Raw genomic sequence first — 20,390 nt, forward strand, 5'->3', positions numbered from 1 at the left:
TAACCGACTGAGCCACCTAGGCGCCCCAGTTTTAGAATAGTTTAAATTTTGATTGCTTTGAATGTGTTTTTTAAGAAATTGATGAATTTTTTTTTCTGATCACCATTACAGTGAGTTAGCTTTTAACAAGGGCTGTCTCCTTCTTTTCAAAAAGAGAAATAAATGTCCATCAGAAGTAAACCAATGTGATATAAATCATGTAATATAAAAATTGATTCTTTTGTGTGGTACAGTGAAACCCTGCATCAAAACACGTGCTCTGATGGGCACCTGGGTGGCTCAGTTGGTTAAGCGTCAGACTTCGCTCAGGTCATGATCTCACACTTTGTGAGTTGGAGCCCTGCGTCAGGCTCTGTGCTGACAGCTCAGAGCCTGGAGCCTGCTTCGGATTCTGTGTTTCCCTCTCTCTCTGCCCCTCACCTGCTCACGCTTTGTCTCTCTCTCTCTCAAAAATAAATAAACATTAAAAAATTAAAAAAAAAAATAACACGTGCTCTGCAATTACATTAATTTAGAATTGAGATTGACTTCTGACCTCCATAACAAAATATCTGTGTCAGTTCATTAATCTCTTATTATGCAGCTGTGTGTTTTGCTAATTGAATGTTTTGGACTCCACTTATGGTATTTTGTTGGGTTTTACTTTATTTCATTTGAGTTTAAAGTAACCTGTGTAGGCTGCATATTATAAAACTCCAGAGGGCACTGTTCATATAGAGTCACACAGTTTGGCAGCCTTGTAGTCATCTGTTTAGAAGCTTTGATAAATCTAAAAATAATGGGGAAAAAACACTGAGGTTTAACAAAGTAAACGACTTCCTGTTAGCATGATATTTTCACTACTTTTTTCCTGGAAACACAACTGGATGCTAAAGTGTGTTTTTATTGTCTTTGCAGGCGAGGCATAGCCTTGGCCTCCTTGGGAGGTCCAATTTATGCAATTGGAGGGTTAGATGACAACACTTGCTTCAATGATGTAGAGAGATATGATATAGAATCTGATCAGTGGAGTACAGTGGCACCAATGAATACTCCCCGTGGAGGAGTTGGCTCTGTGGCTCTTATAGTAAGTTATGTGGCAGTTTGCTTATTGGATTGCATCATGTCACATCCCTAACCAAATAAGGAAAAGTCTGCTATATTCATTTCTCCAGGATGCAGAGACTGATTGCACACCATATTATGTCATGAAACACTGCTTTCTTGCACAGTCCAGTCTTAAGACCATATATAAATTAAGACCATATATAAATCATTTAAAAATCTAATGTGTTTTTATTTTTTCTTTATTTAGAACCATGTTTATGCAGTAGGTGGCAATGATGGAGTTGCTTCTTTATCTAGTGTGGAGAGGTATGATCCACATCTGGATAAGTGGATAGAAGTTAAAGAAATGGGTCAACGAAGAGCAGGCAATGGAGTTAGTGAGCTCCATGGCTGCTTATATGTTGTTGGTGAGTGGATGGTATTTCTCTAGTTTAATTTATTGAAGGATATACAATGATAGTGTCATAAGACAACACAATAACACAGATTATGTTGCAGTTAGGCTCAAGTGGAATTAGTCCTAAGATTTGCTTTTGAATTATTAAGGTTCACATTCATGCTTTTTTGTTTACATCTTCATCTGTCATGTTTAAAATTTCTACTTTCATATTTTTACTAGGAGTAGCAAATATATCTAGAGTAGAAGATTATACTTAAGATATATGTTTTTTAGTGTAAGGACACACATGTGCTTTGCTATAATAAATCTTTAAAGATCTAAGACATTTTTTCTCATCTTCATTTTAAGGGAATTATGTTGACTTCTTTAAGCAAATGCTTTTTGACTCACTGAACTGCAGAATTGGAAGGAACCATAGGGCAGTGCTTTCTCAAACTTTAATATGCATATGAATATTCTGGAGATACTGTTAAACTGCAAGGAAGGAGCCCAGATTCTGTATTTCTAAGAGCTCCCAAGTGATAATCAATGCTGCTTCTGGTCCATTCAGCACACTTTCATTAGCAGGGTTTTAAAGAACTATGAAATGAGAATAATAGAATTACTAATGAGGATTAATGAGAATTATCTTTGAGAGACTTATTCTAAGAATTAGCGATAATATATATGAAGCATCTCAAACTGCATCTGGTACTTTGTAGTTACCCAGTTAATGGATAGCAATATTGTGATTGCTAATTCCCTTCTTTACAGAGAAACATAACATAAACATAATGTGAACTTATCTTACATGATGTGTTATGTAAATGTAAATGTATGTTTAGTGTTACATAACTTATAGTTCTCGATAAGGAAATGTGGGATAGTATTAGCATTGAAATATCTGCAAGTAATAGAAGTCATGTTTCTATGTGCTTATGTGTATTAAAGAAAATAAATAACATAATTTACCTTCAGATCCTATCTGACCATCATAGCTTTGTGAGGTAGCAGAGACTCAGCATGAATAAATTACTCATAGTCACATGCCTGTACTACTGACAAAGCTGGAATTTGAACTTGAGTCTATGAGAAACCAGAGTTCTTGCAGCACACCACTGCTGTCTCTCACAGCTCCCTATTTGGGAGAGCTGTCCCTATCTTGGTCATGGTGGTAATGATACTACTGTATGCATTTGTCAATATTTATTGAATTATGCACATAAAATTGGTGAATTTTACCTCACTTAAGTTGATTTAGTAAAGTTAAATCCATTAGAGAGTTAACTGTTGGTTGTTGCTTTTTTTTTTTTTTTTACTGACCTTGTTTCTAAATAGACTGATCGTTATAGCAATACTTCCTGTCCTCAGGAAAATAGGCTTACTTGCTCAGGAGAGTTATTACTCATGTAGACTGAGATGGAGTCTAAAAAGAGGCACAGTTATCTTTAAAGGAAAAAACCCTCAGGAATATAATAAGTAACATTGTTAGAATGATATATGGAGAGGACTGTCATTATCTAGAATATGTAGCATGAAGATGTAGTTTTGGCAAAAATTGGTGGAAATTCAGTCATAGCCATCTCTGTAATTATGAAGGCCATTAACAGTATTAAGGGAAACAGTTGGAAAACTTTAACATATCTAAATGAGTGAAATGATTCAGTGGTAGTTTATTCTCTTCTCAAGCCCTCTGTTTAAAAATATGATACACACTGTACACATAGAGAAGGAATCTCGGTACTATCTTCCTTACCTCTAGGAGGCTAAGGACAAATTATATAAATGTTTGTGGGGGTTTTTTCTTCTAAATTATCTGCTTAGAGACAGGGACTTTGAGTTTTTCCACTTTAAGATTTTTAATCTTAGTATTGAGGTAAAATACTATCTAAATTATCTTGAATTGTAGAAAATGTCTGATTGGACTTGGTAGTGATGATGGGCATTGGGGTGAATTTTTTCCTGGATTTTCTCTATTTTCTAAAATGTCAGAAGATTAGGTTGTAGAAGCTATTGGATTGAAATTTAATAGTTAATTTCTATGAGATGTAGTACTATTAAAAATCTTTTTTTTTTTTTAATATAGGTGGTTTTGATGATAATTCTCCTCTGAGTTCAGTTGAGCGGTATGATCCCCGAAGCAACAAGTGGGATTATGTAGCAGCACTTACCACTCCCAGGGGTGGCGTGGGGATCGCAACAGTGATGGGCAGAATCTTTGCAGTTGGTGGTCATAATGGCAACGCATACTTAAATACAGTGGAAGCATTTGACCCGGTGCTGAATAGGTAATTTTCATGTTTTCCATATGCTTTAATGGGATCTTCCAGTAGCAAATTACTCCAGAGTGCTAAAATACTTATAGTCATAGCTATTAATTTAAAACATTTGGGATATCTTATCGCCCTGAGGAAACTTGCTGCCTTTCAAAACCAGTCTCAATAATAGGGAGTTTTTGTTTTCAGTTAGTATTTTGAGTAAAATAAATCATGTTTTAAGGTAACACACTTTTCCCTATATCTTTACAGGTGGGAGCTGGTTGGATCTGTGTCTCACTGCAGAGCTGGAGCAGGTGTAGCTGTGTGCGCCTGTCTAACTAGCCAAATTCGAGATGTAGGTCATGGATCGAATAATGTGGTGGACTGTATGTGATTTGAGGTCCAGCCACCAACAATTTAGTCATATTTCATATATAGGAAAGACAACCAAGGTTTTGTATGATCACTTTTGAACAGTTTTCACTACTGCTAGAGTCTTATTTTAAATGGAAGCTGTTGTAGTGTGACTAAATGCAGCATTTAGATGGTAGCTGAAGAATTATTAGTAATAAAGATAAATTTGATACTTCCCACTTTAGCAAATAATGGGATAGGGAAGGAAAACAATCTAACCTGAAATCATACCTCCTCTGAAAAATGTTTAAAAAAGTACAAAAACCTTGAAATCTCTTCTTAAAAACATTTTGGATAAATCAAAATGTAAAATGGAATTATTTCCATTTTGCCTGAGTTTTATCTTTCCTTTTGCCTAAAAGTGTTGACTGTAGGCAGTGGACTTTTCCTAGAAGGGTGATTAGAACCTATTCATCAACACAAGTATATTATATCAGGATACATGAGAGACCTCCTTTTGAAGATCATTTCTACTTGGTGCTGATGAATTTATGCCTTGCTTTTTTCTAGATGTCAGTTTTTAAATTTCTTGGATATTTACAGAAGTAGAAAAAATGTTTAATCTTTCTCAGTGCCACTAGCTGAATTTTCAGAAGCTTTATGGGAGAGCTATCCAAGCGCTTAATTTCAGTTTGACTTGTTAGGGTACCAAATACCTAGCTGAACTAATTCCATTTAAATAAATCTATACCTTCATTTTTTCATCTCATATGAAAAGATTCGTTTATTAGCAAAAATTGAATCAGAGGAAATGGCTTTAGAGTTAATATTCTAGTGCCCAGTTGAGACACCTTGAGAAGAAATGGTGTCAATTACATGACTCACTGAGGGAAATCTGAAAATATTTCTTTAATTTAATCATTTGGTTTTGAGCCCAGGATTATTATCTTTCCATTTTGCTCTTTTTTTTTAAAACAGTATCAAACATGAGTTTATTATCAGAAAATGAATGCATTTTTACAAAAATTCTTTACAGAGTGTGGTTTACAGAATGTGGTTCAAGCCCATCATTACCAATAAAAGATATTGTTGGTAAAAACAGAGAAAGATTGAAACTACTGTTTTTTTCTGTATAATTAATCCTCTCCAGTATATTTATTGAGCTTCAACTGAAAATCTTTCTGTTCATTAATTTGAAGCCAGGATATTGATAAACCTATTGATTTAACAGCTCTTCATGGTTTTAACCAGTATTATAAAATGGCCTATTCATTATATGTAAATATTTATATAAATATTTATGAAGAATATTAAAATATTCTGTTTTGTATTTGTAATGCACTTTGGTACCTTTTTTCCAGGCCTTCCTAAATTTTCCTGTCGTCATGCCTCAGAATTTAGTGTAGTTTCATTGCTGGCAGTCATCTGGTTCACAAAGAATGAGGGCAGTGAGGAACATTACCCCCATCCATCCAACTCTGAAGTTCATTGCCTAGTAACTCTGATGGCCTTCGTTAAAAGGCAACCTCAAGAGTACCTGGCTAGCTCAGTCAGAAGAGCATGCTGCTCTTGATCTCAGGGTCATGAGAGCATGCCTCATGTGGGATATAGAGATTACTTAACATAAATTTTAAAACTTAAAAAAAAAAAACAACAAAACAACCTGGGCTTGTCAGTACAGCAGGGTAGAAAGCCACATTACAAAAGCCAGTGCCTATTTGGTATATTAGACCAAAAAAATAAAAAATAGTAAGAGGGCTAGCAGATAAAGGTCTTTCATGAGGCAGATTTAAAAGCTCCTAAATTGTGCCTTTTTTTTTTTTTTTTGCTATCAGCTCATAGGCAAGTTCGTAAGTCATTGCTAGATTTGAATCAGTGTTCTCTTGTGTAACTATAACCATATTTCAGTCAGTCCCCAAAGCATTTAACTCAATAGCACTCACTGGACAGGTTATAAACTGGATATGGAGAATAAATCTCAACACCTGGCTTCAACTGTCTATTTCTTATGTCTCATGGAATTCTTGTGAATAATGCTTGTCTGGCTGTGGTTACTAGTATGTTTTACTTTTATTTTGTGGGAGAGGGGATCTCATTGATCTTACTGTTTCTAAGATTATTTAAAATGCTTTTTTTCTTTAATATATTTCTGCGTAGCACATGTAGAGTTTAGGAGCATAAAGGTGTTACATTTGTTTCTGGTTTTTATTATACTATAGTCATCTAACATACTAAATTGGTACCCTGGCTACGCATAAAATAGGAACTACTCATAAGGGAAGTAAAGTGAAGTAAAGGAAACATGTAGCTGTCTGTTACATTATGTGTAGATACTTAGGAGCATAGTCTTGAAGGACCTGACAATAGTATGAAAAGATAAATAGTGGAATCAATATACGCAGTTTATTAAAGACACATTTTTGAGATAGGAAATGACAATCAGGCTGAAGGACTCCTGCAATTGAAAGATAATTATATTCATAGGAATAATGACATGACATTATCAAAACAATATGGCTACTTAATTGTGAGGCCTTTCATTTTAACCTTTGATGTTAATAGGAATACCAAACAGTGATCTGAAATAGAGATAACATTCTGAAATAAAGAAAAATTCTGGCAAAAAATTAAAAAAAGGTTCACATATTATTTTTCTTCAAGAGGAATTGTAGATGTGTGGTTCTCCCATAAAGTCATTAAAGCCACTGCTTTCCTATATGGTACTGCCACTTTAAATTACTTGATATTGTTTTTTTACTAACTTCACTGTACTCTCCATAACTGATTATTTTAAATTATTTTAAGTGTTTGAATAAACTTTGTATTGTACTCCCTCTAAGGAGTATTATTTATTCTCTTAATTCCCACACAAATTTATAATGCTGTTAAATGCCTAGATAAGAGATTGTTGAGATTACATAAACTCCTCTTGGAAATGGTAAACAAGAATTTTCTTTGTTCCTTTTTCTTCGTGTCTTATAGAGAATGCATTAAGAATCTAATTCATATCCTTTAAGTTAAGAATGTTTCCTGTGATTTCTTACATCAGACTCCTAAAGAAATTATTATTGGTGTGTCATTGGCTATCTCTTTATGTGGAATTAAAAGATGGCAATAGTATTTTCTTAGAGCCATATATAAATTGTGTAGTAATACTCCAACAAATCAAAATAATAAATTATGATATGTACTACCAAATACTGAGAACAGAGTTGGTTTCACATCAGTACAGTTGGTTCAAAATATACTGCATATATGTATTATGAATAGCAACATCTATAAGGTCTGTGTAACTTTGTATCTTATTTTTTTGATGGCTTTTACAGAATCCTATCAAAACTATATAATTGTTTATTCTCCATCCTTGAAATTGATTTAGTAGGTTGGCTGTAATATTTTTTCTTATATAAAGGATGTTTTTGTTTAACTGAAAATAGATTTTTGTTATCCTTACAAATATTAAAGGTTAAAGGCAACTAATATAAAAGGTTTCACTAAGCAAATGATGAAGAAGTGGTCTCTTCAGCAGCTGCAGACTTGTACTATTTAGAAATGAGATAAATGCATAAAGATGCGTTAGGATGAATGTTGCCCTTCTGAGTAAGTAACCCTGCTTTTTTTTTTTTTTCCAATTATGTTGGCATTGCTAAACATTTTTCTGACAATGGCCCCAAGAGCCTACTTATAAGGCATCCAAGAGGATTAGTCTCATCATTCATCTTAGTCATATGTTGATTTGTTTTTTAATAAAAAAAATTTTTTTTAAGATTTTATTTTTAAGTGATCTCTACACTCAATGTGGGACTCAAACTTACAACCCCAATCAAGAGTCGCATGCTCTACCGACTGAGCCAGCCAGGCATCCCAGTCAGATGTTAATTCTGACTAGAATCTTAACTTGATTATGGCCATGTGTACTTTATTCATCAAATGAATAAATATTTTCATCATTAAAATCATTTAATCATTTAATATTTAATATTAAATATTTAATATTTTCATCATTAAAAATATTTTATAGTTATAATGGGAAATCTACCATCAAAAAATAAGGTTTTTTTTTTTAATAGAAAAATTTTTTGCAAGTCAATGGAAGATTTCTAGTCACCTTGAGCAATAGTAACTTTAATGAAGGAAGTATGTAGCTCCTTTGAAGATAACCTTATTTGATACAAAAATCTTATGGTTTTTCTTGTTTAAAAAAGTTACTTGAGGGGCGCCTGGGTGGCGCAGTCGGTTAAGCGTCCGGCTTCAGCCAGGTCACGATCTCGCGGTCCGTGAGTTCGAGCCCCGCGTCGGGCTCTGGGCTGATGGCTCGGAGCCTGGAGCCTGTTTCCGATTCTGTGTCTCCCTCTCTCTCTGCCCCTCCCCCGTCCATGCTCTGTCTCTCTCTGTCCCAAAAATAAATAAACGTTGAAAAAAAAAAAAAAGTTACTTGATGGTCCATACTAAGTTCAGTCTACCTGAACAAACTCTTTAGAATATAAGGGGTTTCTTAAATTTGGATAATAGTTGAGGGGAGAATTAATGACATAATTTTTTTAAGCATGTAGTTTGTACCAGTCACTTTATAACATTTTAATCTTTCAAAAATTCTGTATTTTACAGTTAAAAAATAGATTCAAAGACATTAAGTGACTTGTCCAAGATCCATAACTAATGAGTGATTGGCCAGCTAACCTAACCAGCTGTTATGTCTGCTCTTACAAGGTAGTATACATACATTTAAGGAAAGTTGATTTCCTTTTTCATAGTGTCTTAGCAATATAAAAGTATTTCTGGTCACTGTGTATCTGTTTTTTGTCCCTTTAAGTTTTTAAAATCGCGATATAATTGACATACAACATTAATTTCAGGTGTACACCATAATAATTCAATGTGTGTATATGTATATATTTAAATATATACAATGTTCATTTTAAGTGAGAGAAAGAAAGGGAGAGAAGACATATGCAAGTGGGAAAGGGGCAGAGAGAGAGAGAATCCCAAGCAGGCTCCACACTGTCTGTCCAGAGCCCAGTGGTGGGCTTGAACCCATGAACTGTGAGATAATGACCTGAGCCAAAATCAAGAATCAGCCACTTAACTGACTGAGCCACCCAGGAACCCCTCAATATGTGTATGTGTATGTATGTATGTATGTATGTATGTATATACATACATACACACACACACACACACATATATATATAAATGTTTATTTATTTTGAGAGAGAGTGTGTGTGTTTGTGAGCTAGGGAGGGGCCAAGATAGGCCAAGCAGGCTCCGAGGCATCAGTGTGTAGCCCGATGTGAGGCTTGAACTCCCAAACTGTGAGATCATGACCTGAACCAAAATCAAGAGTCAGATGCTTAACTAACTGAGCCACCCATGCCCCTCAGTATGTGTATATTTTGTGAAACAATCACCACAATATATCTAGTTAAGATTCATCACCACACAGGGGCACCTGGGTGGCTCAGTCTGTTAAGTGTCCGACGTCGGCTCAGGCCATGATCTCATGGTTCGTGGGTTTGAGCCCCACGTTGGGCTCTGTGCTAACAGTTCAGAGCCTGGAGCCTGCTTCAGACTCTGTTCCTCCTCTCTCTGCCTCTCCCTTGCTTGCGCTTTCTCTCTCAAAATATAAACATGTTTAAAAAAATGTAACAAAAAGATTCAACCCCACACAGTTTTTTCTTGTGAGAACTTTTAAGATCTCTCTTAGAAACTCTCAAATATACAATACAGCATTATTAACTACAGCCACCACGCTGTAGTTACATCCCCAGGACTTATTTTATAACAAAAGTTTATAACTTTTGACTGCCTTCACCCACTTTGTCTATCTCCTACACCCAACCTCTGGTAACTACTGGTCACTATAGTTCTTTATGTAATGTTTGATTTATATATAAGAAATACATGCAACATGGAAGTAATGAAGAATAAAAATTAAATGCCTGTGTACCTACTCCTTAATTAAGAACTAGAACATTTCTGATCTATTGACTACCTTGGTGTTTAAAAAACAAACTTTTTTTTTTACGTTTATTCATTTTTTGAGAGAGACAGTGAATGGGAGAGGGGCAGAGAAAGAGAGAGAGGGAGACACAGAATCTGAAAGAAGCTCCAGGCTCTTTCTGACAGCACTGAGCCCAATGCGGGGCTTGAATCCCCGAACTGTGAGGTCATGACCTGAGCCAAAGTTGGACGCTTAACAGACTGAGCCCCCCAGGTGCCCTGGTGTTTCTTTTCAATTCCAGTACCCAGCCTACCCTCCTCCCCAGAGGTAACTACTGTTCAGAATCAGTTGGTTTTTGCCTTTTGTTTTATATACACATATCCCATATAATGTTTACTTTTGTTGGTGAACTTTATACAAAATAATATTGTATGTAGTCTTACATTAACTTTTTTTCATTCCACAAGTTCATTTTTATAACTTATAATGGGTACAGTTTTCCCTTTTTTTCTGTTTGGCTTTTACAGACAATTTTAAAATGAACATTCATATATAGTTTCTTGGTAAAGATGTTCAAGAATTTCTTTAGAGCATATATCTAGAAGCAGAATTGGTTATAAGGTATGTACCTGATTAGCTTTGTAACAGTTTATAAGATAATGTAGTTATTTTCCAAAGTGGTTGTGCTAGTTTATAATAGTTTATCATTTGCTTACTACTGTAAGATTTGATTCTTGCCAATCTGATAGGTGTAAAATGACATTTCATTGTACTTTAGTTTGCATTTTCCTAATAAGTTGAGCATGTTTTCATGATTAGTCATTCTTGTTTCTTCTGTGAAATACTTACTAATGTCTTATGTCCTTTAATTTTTTTTTAAAAGAGTTCTTCATAATACAATACTAATAGTTCTATTGTTAATTTTAACATATTCAAATTTAGTTATTTTAATATCTTGATATTTTTAAAATTAATCTCTACACCTAACATAGGGCTCAAACTCACAACTCCGAAATTAAGTCAGTGTTCTTCTGAATGAGCCACCGAGGTACCCCCTCTTTTTTCTTAAAGATTTTATATTTAGGTAATCTCTATACCCAATATGGGGCCCAAACCTACAACCCTGAGATCAAGAGTCACATGCTGTACTGACTGAGCCAGCCAGGTGCCCTGTGTCTTAAGATATTTCTTATAGTCTCTTCTAAAAGTCAGAAAGTCTCATATTTGTCTTCAGTCCACTTGGAATTTATTTATGTATGTGTGAGAAATAATTTCATCTTTTTACTATGAGAATAACGAGTTTTCTTTCTACTGTTTATTGATTAATCCATCCTTTCCTCAGGGACTTTATCTACACGGCCAATTTCCATGGAAATAAATGTCTATTTTGGGACTTTCTGTGCTATTCCAATGGTCAGTTTGTCTAACCAAGAGCCAAGTGGCACCTTATTTTAATTGCTGTAACTTGATTAAAGGTCTTGATAGCTTGTAGAGCAAGTCTCGCCTTATTTTCAGAAGTATCCTTGACCTTTTGCTCTTTCATTAAATATTAGAATCATTGTCAAATTCTTTGGGAAGAAAAACAACTCCAGGAGGTTTTTTTCTTCCTTTTTAAAACTAGAATAGGGAGCCTGGGTGGCTAGGTTGGTTAAAACTAGAATCATGTATCTTATAGATTAATTAGGGAGTATTGACAGCCCTACAATACTGAATTTTATTAGGTTTTTCTATTCTCTATCAGGGAAAGGAAGTTTCTTTCTATTTTATTAAGCTTTTATTATAGGGGTTGCAGTTTATCAGTTTTTTTCCTCTTGAAGTAAATTGTGTTTATTTTACTTTAATCTGATAATGTGGCGAATTACATTTAAAAGTTTTAAAATGTTGAGCCACCTTTACATTCTTGGGCTAAAGCCAGCTTGATCATTAAAGAATGGTCATTTTTTCTAATTAAAAAAATTTTTTAATGTTGTTTTTTTTTTTTTTTTTTTTTTTGAGAGAGCGTGAGCCGGGGAGGGGCAGAGAGAGAGGGAGACACAGAATCCAACCTGCTCCAGGATCTGAGCTGTCAGCACGAAGCCCAAAGCGGGGCTCAAACCCACAAACAGCAAGATCATGACCTGAGCTGAAATCAGGTGCTTAACCAACTGAGCCACCCAGGTGCCCCATGATCATTTTCAAAATACACTTTTGAACTTTAATTGCTAATGTTTTGCTTAGGACTCTTAACATCTGTACTGTGGAGATTGGTCTGTTATTTTGTTTTCATAGTTTTTAGCTTCATGGAATGAGTTATGGAGTATTCTCTCCTTTCTGTTCTCTGAATTACTTAACATTGAAGTAATTCACTTTTTGAACATTTGATAGAACTTAATTATAAAACCATCTGGACCTCCAGTTTACTTTTGTAGAAAAATTAACTGCCAGTTCATTGTCTTATCAATGGTAGGATATTTTAGGATTTTTAAGTTGGTTTTGGTAAGTTTTGATTTTTAAAATGCCATCATTTTCTGAATCCTACAAGTTTTATTTTCATTTCATTAATGTTCACTTCTGAATATTTTTTTTAAATGTTCATTACAAGTTTTTCTTTGAGTTTAGAAGTATATCTTTAAATTACTAAGTTAATTTCATTTGATCAGTGATCATGATCTGTTTGACTCCAGGGAAATATACTAAACTTGTTTTATGGCCAATTGTGTAGTTAAATTTTGTTATTTATGTATTCTGTTTGGTACAGATTCTGTATTTGTGCAATGTATCAAATGTAGTTAAATTTTGTTATTTATGTATTCTGTTTTGGTGCAGTTTCTGTACTTGTGCAATGTATCAAACTAGCAATTTGTGTTTCTCAATCTTCTACACGTTGCTATTTTTTTCTTTTGGCTGTTAGAGTTATCAACAGAGGAAGTGTGTTGACATTCTGTATTATGATTAGTTGTGTGTGTTGAGGCTTTAGGTGTAGAGTTGAGCATTTTAAGTTGTATGTTTTCAGATGTGTATTTGATTCTGTCTCCAGGGACTTTACCCTGAAGAGAGCTTTTACTGGTTAGTTTTGAGGGTTCATGGGCCCAAAAATACTTCAGCCCATTCAGACCTGCCTCAGACCCTTTGCACTCTCACTTGCTATTGGAGAAGGCATAACCCTATCCAGTTTTAGTGCTGTTCTGGAGCTATCTAGTCCCCTGAATTTTCCAGTGAGTTTGTTTCTGCTTTTGTGCTTCACAAACCTGGTTGCTTTCTCCTTGCTCAGTTTCTAATTTACACAGGTCTTCTATCTGCTCGAATTTGGGGTTCCTGAAACATGTAGTTTAATTAGGATGTTGTACATAGGTTTTTAATTTTGTTATCCATATTTGTCCTGTGTGTTTTTGGTGGGGGAAGTAGGAGAGTGGCAGGGAGCAGATTAAGTGGTCAGAAATTTCACCAGCACTTTAGTTTCTGTCCAAGACTTTTGCCTTCATTTCAATGATTTTTTGTGTTTCCCCTCCACACCTTTGTATTCTTTTAGTAGTTAACCTTAAATGTGTTGAAATCTTCAACATCTAACTAGTATGTTAAATGCTTTCCTGGAACACTGAGGGCCTTAGAACAGTAAAATTCATCATCTCTCTTCCAACCTTTGTTATACAGTATTTTAGTTGTTACCCAACCCACATTTAAACATTAATATTTATTTGAGTTCACTTTGATCATTTTTCTTTTGAGTATCTCAGACATGCCTTCTTAGGTAATTTGTTTTCTAAAGGATGTATTTCTGGAAGTGACTTTAAGGAAGTTCAAGTAACTGCTTGGGTTTTTGTTCATTTTACTGCCTTTTTTATATTAAAATATTGTTTTTAGCTCTGTTGTAGTTGACAAAATTGTATATTTAAACTGTAGAACATAGGGGCACCTGGCTGGCTCAGTCAGTAGACTATGTGACTCTTGGTTTTTGGGTTGTGAGTTTGAGCCCAAAGTTGGGGGGTACTTATAATCTTTTTTAAAAATTTAACATTCACATTATGAAATAATCATCAAAACCAGGCTAGTTAACACATCCATCATCTCACACCTTTATGTGTGTGTCTGGTGAGAACACTTAAGGTCCACTCTTAGCAAATTTCAAGTACACAATACTTATTGTTACTCTTGATACTTCTACTGGGTATGGTTCTAGTTAATACTTTCCTCTCAACAGTTTGAAGTTATTATTCCACTACTATCTGATTTCCTTTCTAGTTTTAACTCAACTGCTGCCCTTTCCTTCTTATGGTATCTCCTTTTACTTTCTTCTGTTAAGATCTTTTCATCTGGTCTGATCTGTAGTTTCATTAAAATGCACTGGATTATTCATCATGTAGATCTTTCTGCTCAGAAAAGTTCAACCATGGACTTTGAATATCACTTCTTTTTCTGGGACTTTACACAGAGGTGAAATGGAAATAAAATAATTTGCTGTTAAACCATTGAATCTCTAATTTCACTGCTATGTTTTTCATTTCCAAAAGTACTATTTCATTCCTTTTTCGATAGGCTTGGCCTAAAGCTTTTTGATTCTTTTTGCTTAATTCCTTTGTTTCTTTGAGCATTTCAAACACAGTTAACTTTGTATCCTGTGGTTGGTAGTTCCAGTATCTGAAGTCTTCGGGGGTTCTAAATCTGTTTACTGTCTTTGGGTTTTTTCCTTATGGTGCCATTCTGTGTGTGGTGAATGCTTTCTTAGTTAAACCCATGGGAATCCAGAGGTTCTAAATTGGGCGTGTGTTCTCTCAGAGAGGTTTTGCATTTGCTTCTCTAGGCCAGGAACTGCCCCTGGGACACTTTAGCCCTCTTCGTGGTTCCAGACCTAATATGGAGTACTCAGGCCTGGCTCCGCCCTTTACTGGTCATCCAAGGCTTAGTCTCCCAATCCTAATGCTGAGGGCATTTTTCCTCAGGGCAATGGCTTTTCTGTTTACTTACCATTCCTGCTTATAGGAGGTTTCCTTGCTTTTCTGGGAATCTAGAAAGCGTTTGAAAGTTTTTATTTTATTTTATTTTATTTTATTTTATTTTATTATTATTATTATTATTATTTTTTTAATCCAAGCACTAATAGTAATGGGAGAGCCCTTCAGAGGGTGTCTGACTGGCTCAGCCAGTAGAGCATGTGACTTTTGATCTCAAGGTTCAGCTCAAGCCCCAAGTGGGGCCTAGCTCTTACTTAATATTCTATTTTTTTCTTTTATTTTTTAAATTCCACATCCAAGTTAGTTAGAATTTAGTGCAACAATGATTTCAGGAGTAGATTCCTTAGTGCCCCTTACCCATTTAGCCCATCCCCCCTCCCACAACCCCTCTAGTAACCCTCAGTATGTTCTCCATATTTATGAGTCTCTTCTGTTTTGTCCCCCTCCCTGTTTTTATATTATTTTTGTTTCCCTTCCCTTATATTCATCTGTTTTGTCTCTTAAAGTCCTCATCTGAGTGAAGTCATAAGAGTTTTTGTCTTTCTCTAATTTCACTTAGCATAATACCCTCCAGTTCCATCCGTGTAGTTGCAAATGGCAAGATTTCCTTCTTTTTTGATTGGTGGGTAATACTCCATTGTGTGTATGTATGTATATATATATATACCACATCTTCTTTATCCTTTCATCCATCGATGGACATTTGGGCTCTTTCCGTACTTTGGCTATTGTTGATAGTGCTGCTATAAACATGGGGGTGCATGTGTCCCTTCGAAACAGCACACCTGTATCCCTTGGATGAATGCCTAGTAGCGCAATTGCTGGGTTGTAGGGTAATTCTATTTTTAGTTTTTTTGAGGAACCTTCATACTGTTTTCCAGAGTGGCTGCACCAGCTTGCATTCCCACCAACAATGCAAAAGAGATCGTCTTTCTCCGCATCCTCGCCAACATCTGTTGTTGCCTGAGTTGTTAATGTTAGCCATTCTGGCAGGTGTGAGGTGGTATCTCATGGTTTTGATTTGTATTTCCCCGATGATGAGTGATGTTGAGCATTTTTTCATGTGTCAGCCATCTGGATGTCTTTTTTGGAGAAGTGTCTATTCATGTCTTTGGCCCATTTATTCACTGTTTTTTTGGGTGTTGAGTTTGATAAGTTCTTTATAGATTTTGGATACTAACCCTTTATCTGATATGTTGTTTGCAACTATCTTCTCCCATTCTGTCAGTTGCCTTTTAGTTTTGCTGTTTCCTTCGCTGTGCAGAAGCTTTTTATTTTGATGAGGTCTCAATAGTTCATTAAGTATTCTGTTTAAAAAAAAAAATCTAGGGGCTCCTGACTTCGGGTCAGGTCATGATCTCACAGGTCGTGGGTTCAAGCCTCGCGTCGGACTCTGTGCTGACAGCTCTGAGCCTGGAGCCTGCTTCGGATTCTGTGTCTCCCTCTCTGCCCCTTCCCCATTCATACTCTGTGTCTCTCTCAAAAATAAACAAACATTGGGGAAAAAAAATTGAAACAAAAATCTAGTCTTTAGTAACTTGCACAAGTAGAATGTGGCCACTGCCATTCTACAGCCAAAGAAAAGGGCATAGCTTTGTGTTGATATCACTTACCTTTACCTTTCTCTTATTACTGCTAGAGCCCTTTGTAAAATTTGTTGAATATCTTCGTAGACTTTAACAGATTGAGGTTTTTAGTCCCATATATTTATCATACCTGTTTTTTCGTGGATAAATATTAGTTTATAAAGGATAATTCATAATATGTAACATTACTTGGCAAAGATGTGTCTATCACTTCTTGTCTCAAGTTTATCACTTATTCTATATACACCAGACCCTTAAGTTAGCTTGATGTTATAAATCCCTTCATAAATGTGACTCCAGAGTACTGGTGTTCATTCAGAAAATAATTGCATTCTGCCTGAAACTTGCAACTTTTTTTTTTTTATGTTTGTTTTGGCTTCTAGCCAAAAGTAATAAAATTTTTACCTGACCATAAATTCCTTTATTTCCCCCCATTCATCTGCAAACAATGATCTTTTTTCCTGTCTGGAAACCAGAGCTCAGGACTGAATGATACAGTGGCTGTTTGTGTTATAGGCTAATAGCGCTCTAGTTTTCCTTCTCCTTGTTTCATTTCTCAGTACCTATTCTAATACAGTACTAAGTCAGTGAATTTTGGGGATCCAGCTTTATTTATTGGAGTATAATTTATAGAACCTCACCATGTTTGCAATTCATGATTTAGTAAGTTTAGAGTTGTGGCAATATCACCACAATCCAGATGTAAACATTTTCATTACCCCCAAGATTCTTATGAGCACTTCTTGCAGTCCATCTCCACTTCTCCCCAATCAGTAATGTGGTTTCTATCTATAAATTTGTATAGGTGAGGGGCTCCTGGGTGGCGCAGTCGGTTAAGCGTCCGACTTCAGCCAGGTCACGATCTCGCGGTCCGGGAGTTCGAGCCCCGCGTCAGGCTCTGGGCTGGTGGCTCGGAGCCTGGAGCGTGTTTCCGATTCTGTGTCTCCCTCTCTCTCTGCCCCTCCCCCGTTCATGCTCTGTCTCTCTCTGTCCCAAAAATAAATAAACGTTGAAAAAAAAAAATTAAAAAAAAAATTTGTATAGGTGAAATCATATTCTATATGGTGATTTTGTATCTGGCTTTTTACTTAGTATACATTTTTTGAGGTTCACCTGAAAAGTTAATCTATACTGTAGCATTTTTATTGCTGGATAGTATTCCATCTTATGCATATATCACCTGTTGTTTATCAGTTCACATGGTGGACATCTGGACTGTTTCCAACTTTTGGCTGTTATTTCTGAACTTTTGACAGCAGCATTGCACATAACAGAAGTAACACCAATCCCCAAAGTAGTAATTAGTAAAAGCTTATTGTACACACACTGGGAACATTCAAATCAAACCATGGAATGAGGCTCAGGGGTATTATTATCAAATTGATATTATTATTAAATGGCTTATATAGTGAGAAAGCAGTGACTGTTTATTCTTCACAGTGATTGATTAGAATATTAGAGTTTTCTTAAATGATAGGGAATTGGTCAGTGGTTCTGTCATATCAACTTTGGGAAACGTTTCAAATTTTGCTTATGAACTTTAGAGGCATAAGCAAGGAATGACCTAGGTCAATTAGTCTTACAAACTAAGCTTCATTTAGTTTATTTTGCATGACTAAACTGGTGTTATCTGTCCAGGGAATTTTTAAGGCTGGTCTCCATTTGTTTTATTTTAACAATTCACCCTGTTTTGGTAATTTTCTTAGCAGTCTGAGAGTATTACATTATTCTCAGTTACCACCATTATGTAGTCAGGCCAAATAATCACATGTTCAGTGTTTTCAGCCAGTTGAGTCATCAGACTAGAGGGTCATCTAGTCACCGTTTTCATCATTTATGTGGTTATTGTTGATTTCATCCAGCTGTCTGATGATAATTGTCATGTGAGTGCCTGCTGATAGGCATTTAAAACCCTCAAGAGTATACAGTGCACTGGAGAGGTGAACATGAGGACTGTAAGAACACCACCAAGGACTGAAAAATTCCCCACAGCAGAGATAACCACTTAGAATAAAAAAATGAAACCCATTTGTTTCCATAGGTACAATGTGATGTATTAGCATTCACATCCTCATGATTACTTAAAACTTCCTTATATTCATCCTGTCATGTTTAGGTGATCTTTTACCCAAATTAGGCCTCTATATAATATGAGCAAACAGGTAATTTAATGAGATGCAGCTCTATGGAAAGAAAAGAAAGACAAAGATTAATAGTTTCAGCAAATGATAAACTTAGTTTTTGAGTTTGGAGAGCGGTCAGTTGAGAAGATTCCTAGTGTTAGGTTCAGAGCATCTGGAAGTGAGGGCAAACAGTGGCAGTCTGACAGATTTTCCTGGTTTGCAGCATGAATGTCCACAGATGAGCTAATGTGATTTCTCTGAAGTTCATGTCTAGTTGTCCAGCTTTAACTTGCATGGCTTTGGAAAAAGGGCAGTTTTAGTTTCAGGTGATTCTTAGTCAAAAGAGTGGGAGGAAACTGGAGGTATTTGGAGAGTTCTATGGAAATATTGGAGCAAACTAGAAGAATTCAGGATCCAGTCTAGTTTATGGGTAGAAAAGAAAACCTCAAAGACAATAGCACTACAATTCAGTGTCCACAAAGGTGTAGTATTGAAATGTAATTTCTCTCATCACCCCCATTATGACCAGAGATAACCACAGGCTAATTTGTTTGGAAATTAAATCTAATTTCAATGAGGTTGGCCTAATTACACAAGTACAACAAGAATAGTGATTGACCATATAGGCTCTTTTAAATCTGCTTTGTCAGGACTTTTCATAAAGAATCTCAGACTAGACTTTCAAAAGCCTATGACTAATCCAGCTGTGTCCTGTTACAAAGAGAACAGATTCTTATTGAACTAATTAAATATTCTTATTTTTCGTGGCAGTATATCTAATGGTATAAGAGTTTCCAAATTCAGAGATCAGGTGGGGAGAAAGGGTTAAATGCTTCAACCTTTGTTGCAAATGTACCCTTTACCAAATTGCTGTAAGGTATAGATAGCTTAAGAGAGGAGCAAAAGGGGTCCTTTAAATCTGGAAAACATTAAATAACCAGCAGTATTCTAAATGAAGTCATAAAAATTCTAATCATTTTCATAAGTTCATGTAGTTGTAATTGTTTTGTTTCTCCTTGGGTAAGCAGCTTTATGAATCAATTTTCCATTAGAGCTTTAGAAATTCTTAGTTCACTGTTAGGACATGGTCAGAAGCCTGCATTTTGGAGGACTTGTCAAGGTCTTTTACATGAATTTCTTTGAAAATGAAGCATTTTTGCAGGAACATTTCTGCAAAACCATCAGAGTAAAACAACTGTCTGTAAATGTCAAAAGCCTTAAAATTAGCCACTTAAAAAGGATCTAGTGAGAGTTCTATATACAACCCCCAATGATGCAACTGACATGTAAAATTTGGTTATTTTTGTGAAATATATTTTAAGATAATAGTTGAAATTATGACTAATAACACTATACTAGGACATACTTGAAATTTTTTTTTAATTTTTTTTTTAACGTTTATTTATTATTGAGAGAGAGACACACAGTATGAGCAGGCAGAGAGAGGAGACACAGAATCCAAACCAGGATCCAGGCTCTGAGCTGTCACCACAGAGCCCATCGTGGGGCTTGAACTCACGAACTGTGAGATCGTGACCTGAGCTGAAGTCTGATGCTTAACTGACTGAACCCCAAGGTGCCCTAACATATTTGAAATTCTTAAAAATCTTACAATTTCTGAATTATTTTAATGAACTATATGTATATCTCAGAAATATGATCTAAGAAGGTTAAACAATTACATTTTATTTGATGTTTCCAAAATAAGCCTAAATAATTTTTTTTCATTCAGAATTTGATTGAGGGAAGTTTGTCAAATATGTCAGAAGATTTA

The 20,390-nt window shown here is 35.4% G+C and overlaps 1 protein-coding gene across 2 annotated transcripts in view; it reads left to right on the plus strand.

Annotated features, from left to right (window-relative positions):
• The window catches only part of KLHL8 (kelch like family member 8), a 68,394-nt gene extending 61,158 nt beyond the window's left edge, over positions 1-7,236 (plus strand). For both annotated transcript variants that reach the window (XM_040478816.1, XM_040478823.1), the window contains exons 7-10: positions 898-1,066; positions 1,295-1,454; positions 3,513-3,714; positions 3,955-7,236. In XM_040478816.1, the coding sequence (XP_040334750.1) occupies positions 898-1,066; positions 1,295-1,454; positions 3,513-3,714; positions 3,955-4,078 (655 nt within the window). In that variant the 3' untranslated portion in view covers positions 4,079-7,236. The remainder of the gene's footprint in view (positions 1-897; positions 1,067-1,294; positions 1,455-3,512; positions 3,715-3,954) is intronic.
• Positions 7,237-20,390: the final 13,154 nt, after the last annotated feature.

The sequence above is a fragment of the Herpailurus yagouaroundi genome, unplaced genomic scaffold (assembly GCF_014898765.1).
Source record: "Herpailurus yagouaroundi ecotype Mexico unplaced genomic scaffold, PumYag 28, whole genome shotgun sequence".
NCBI lineage: Eukaryota > Metazoa > Chordata > Mammalia > Carnivora > Felidae > Herpailurus > Herpailurus yagouaroundi.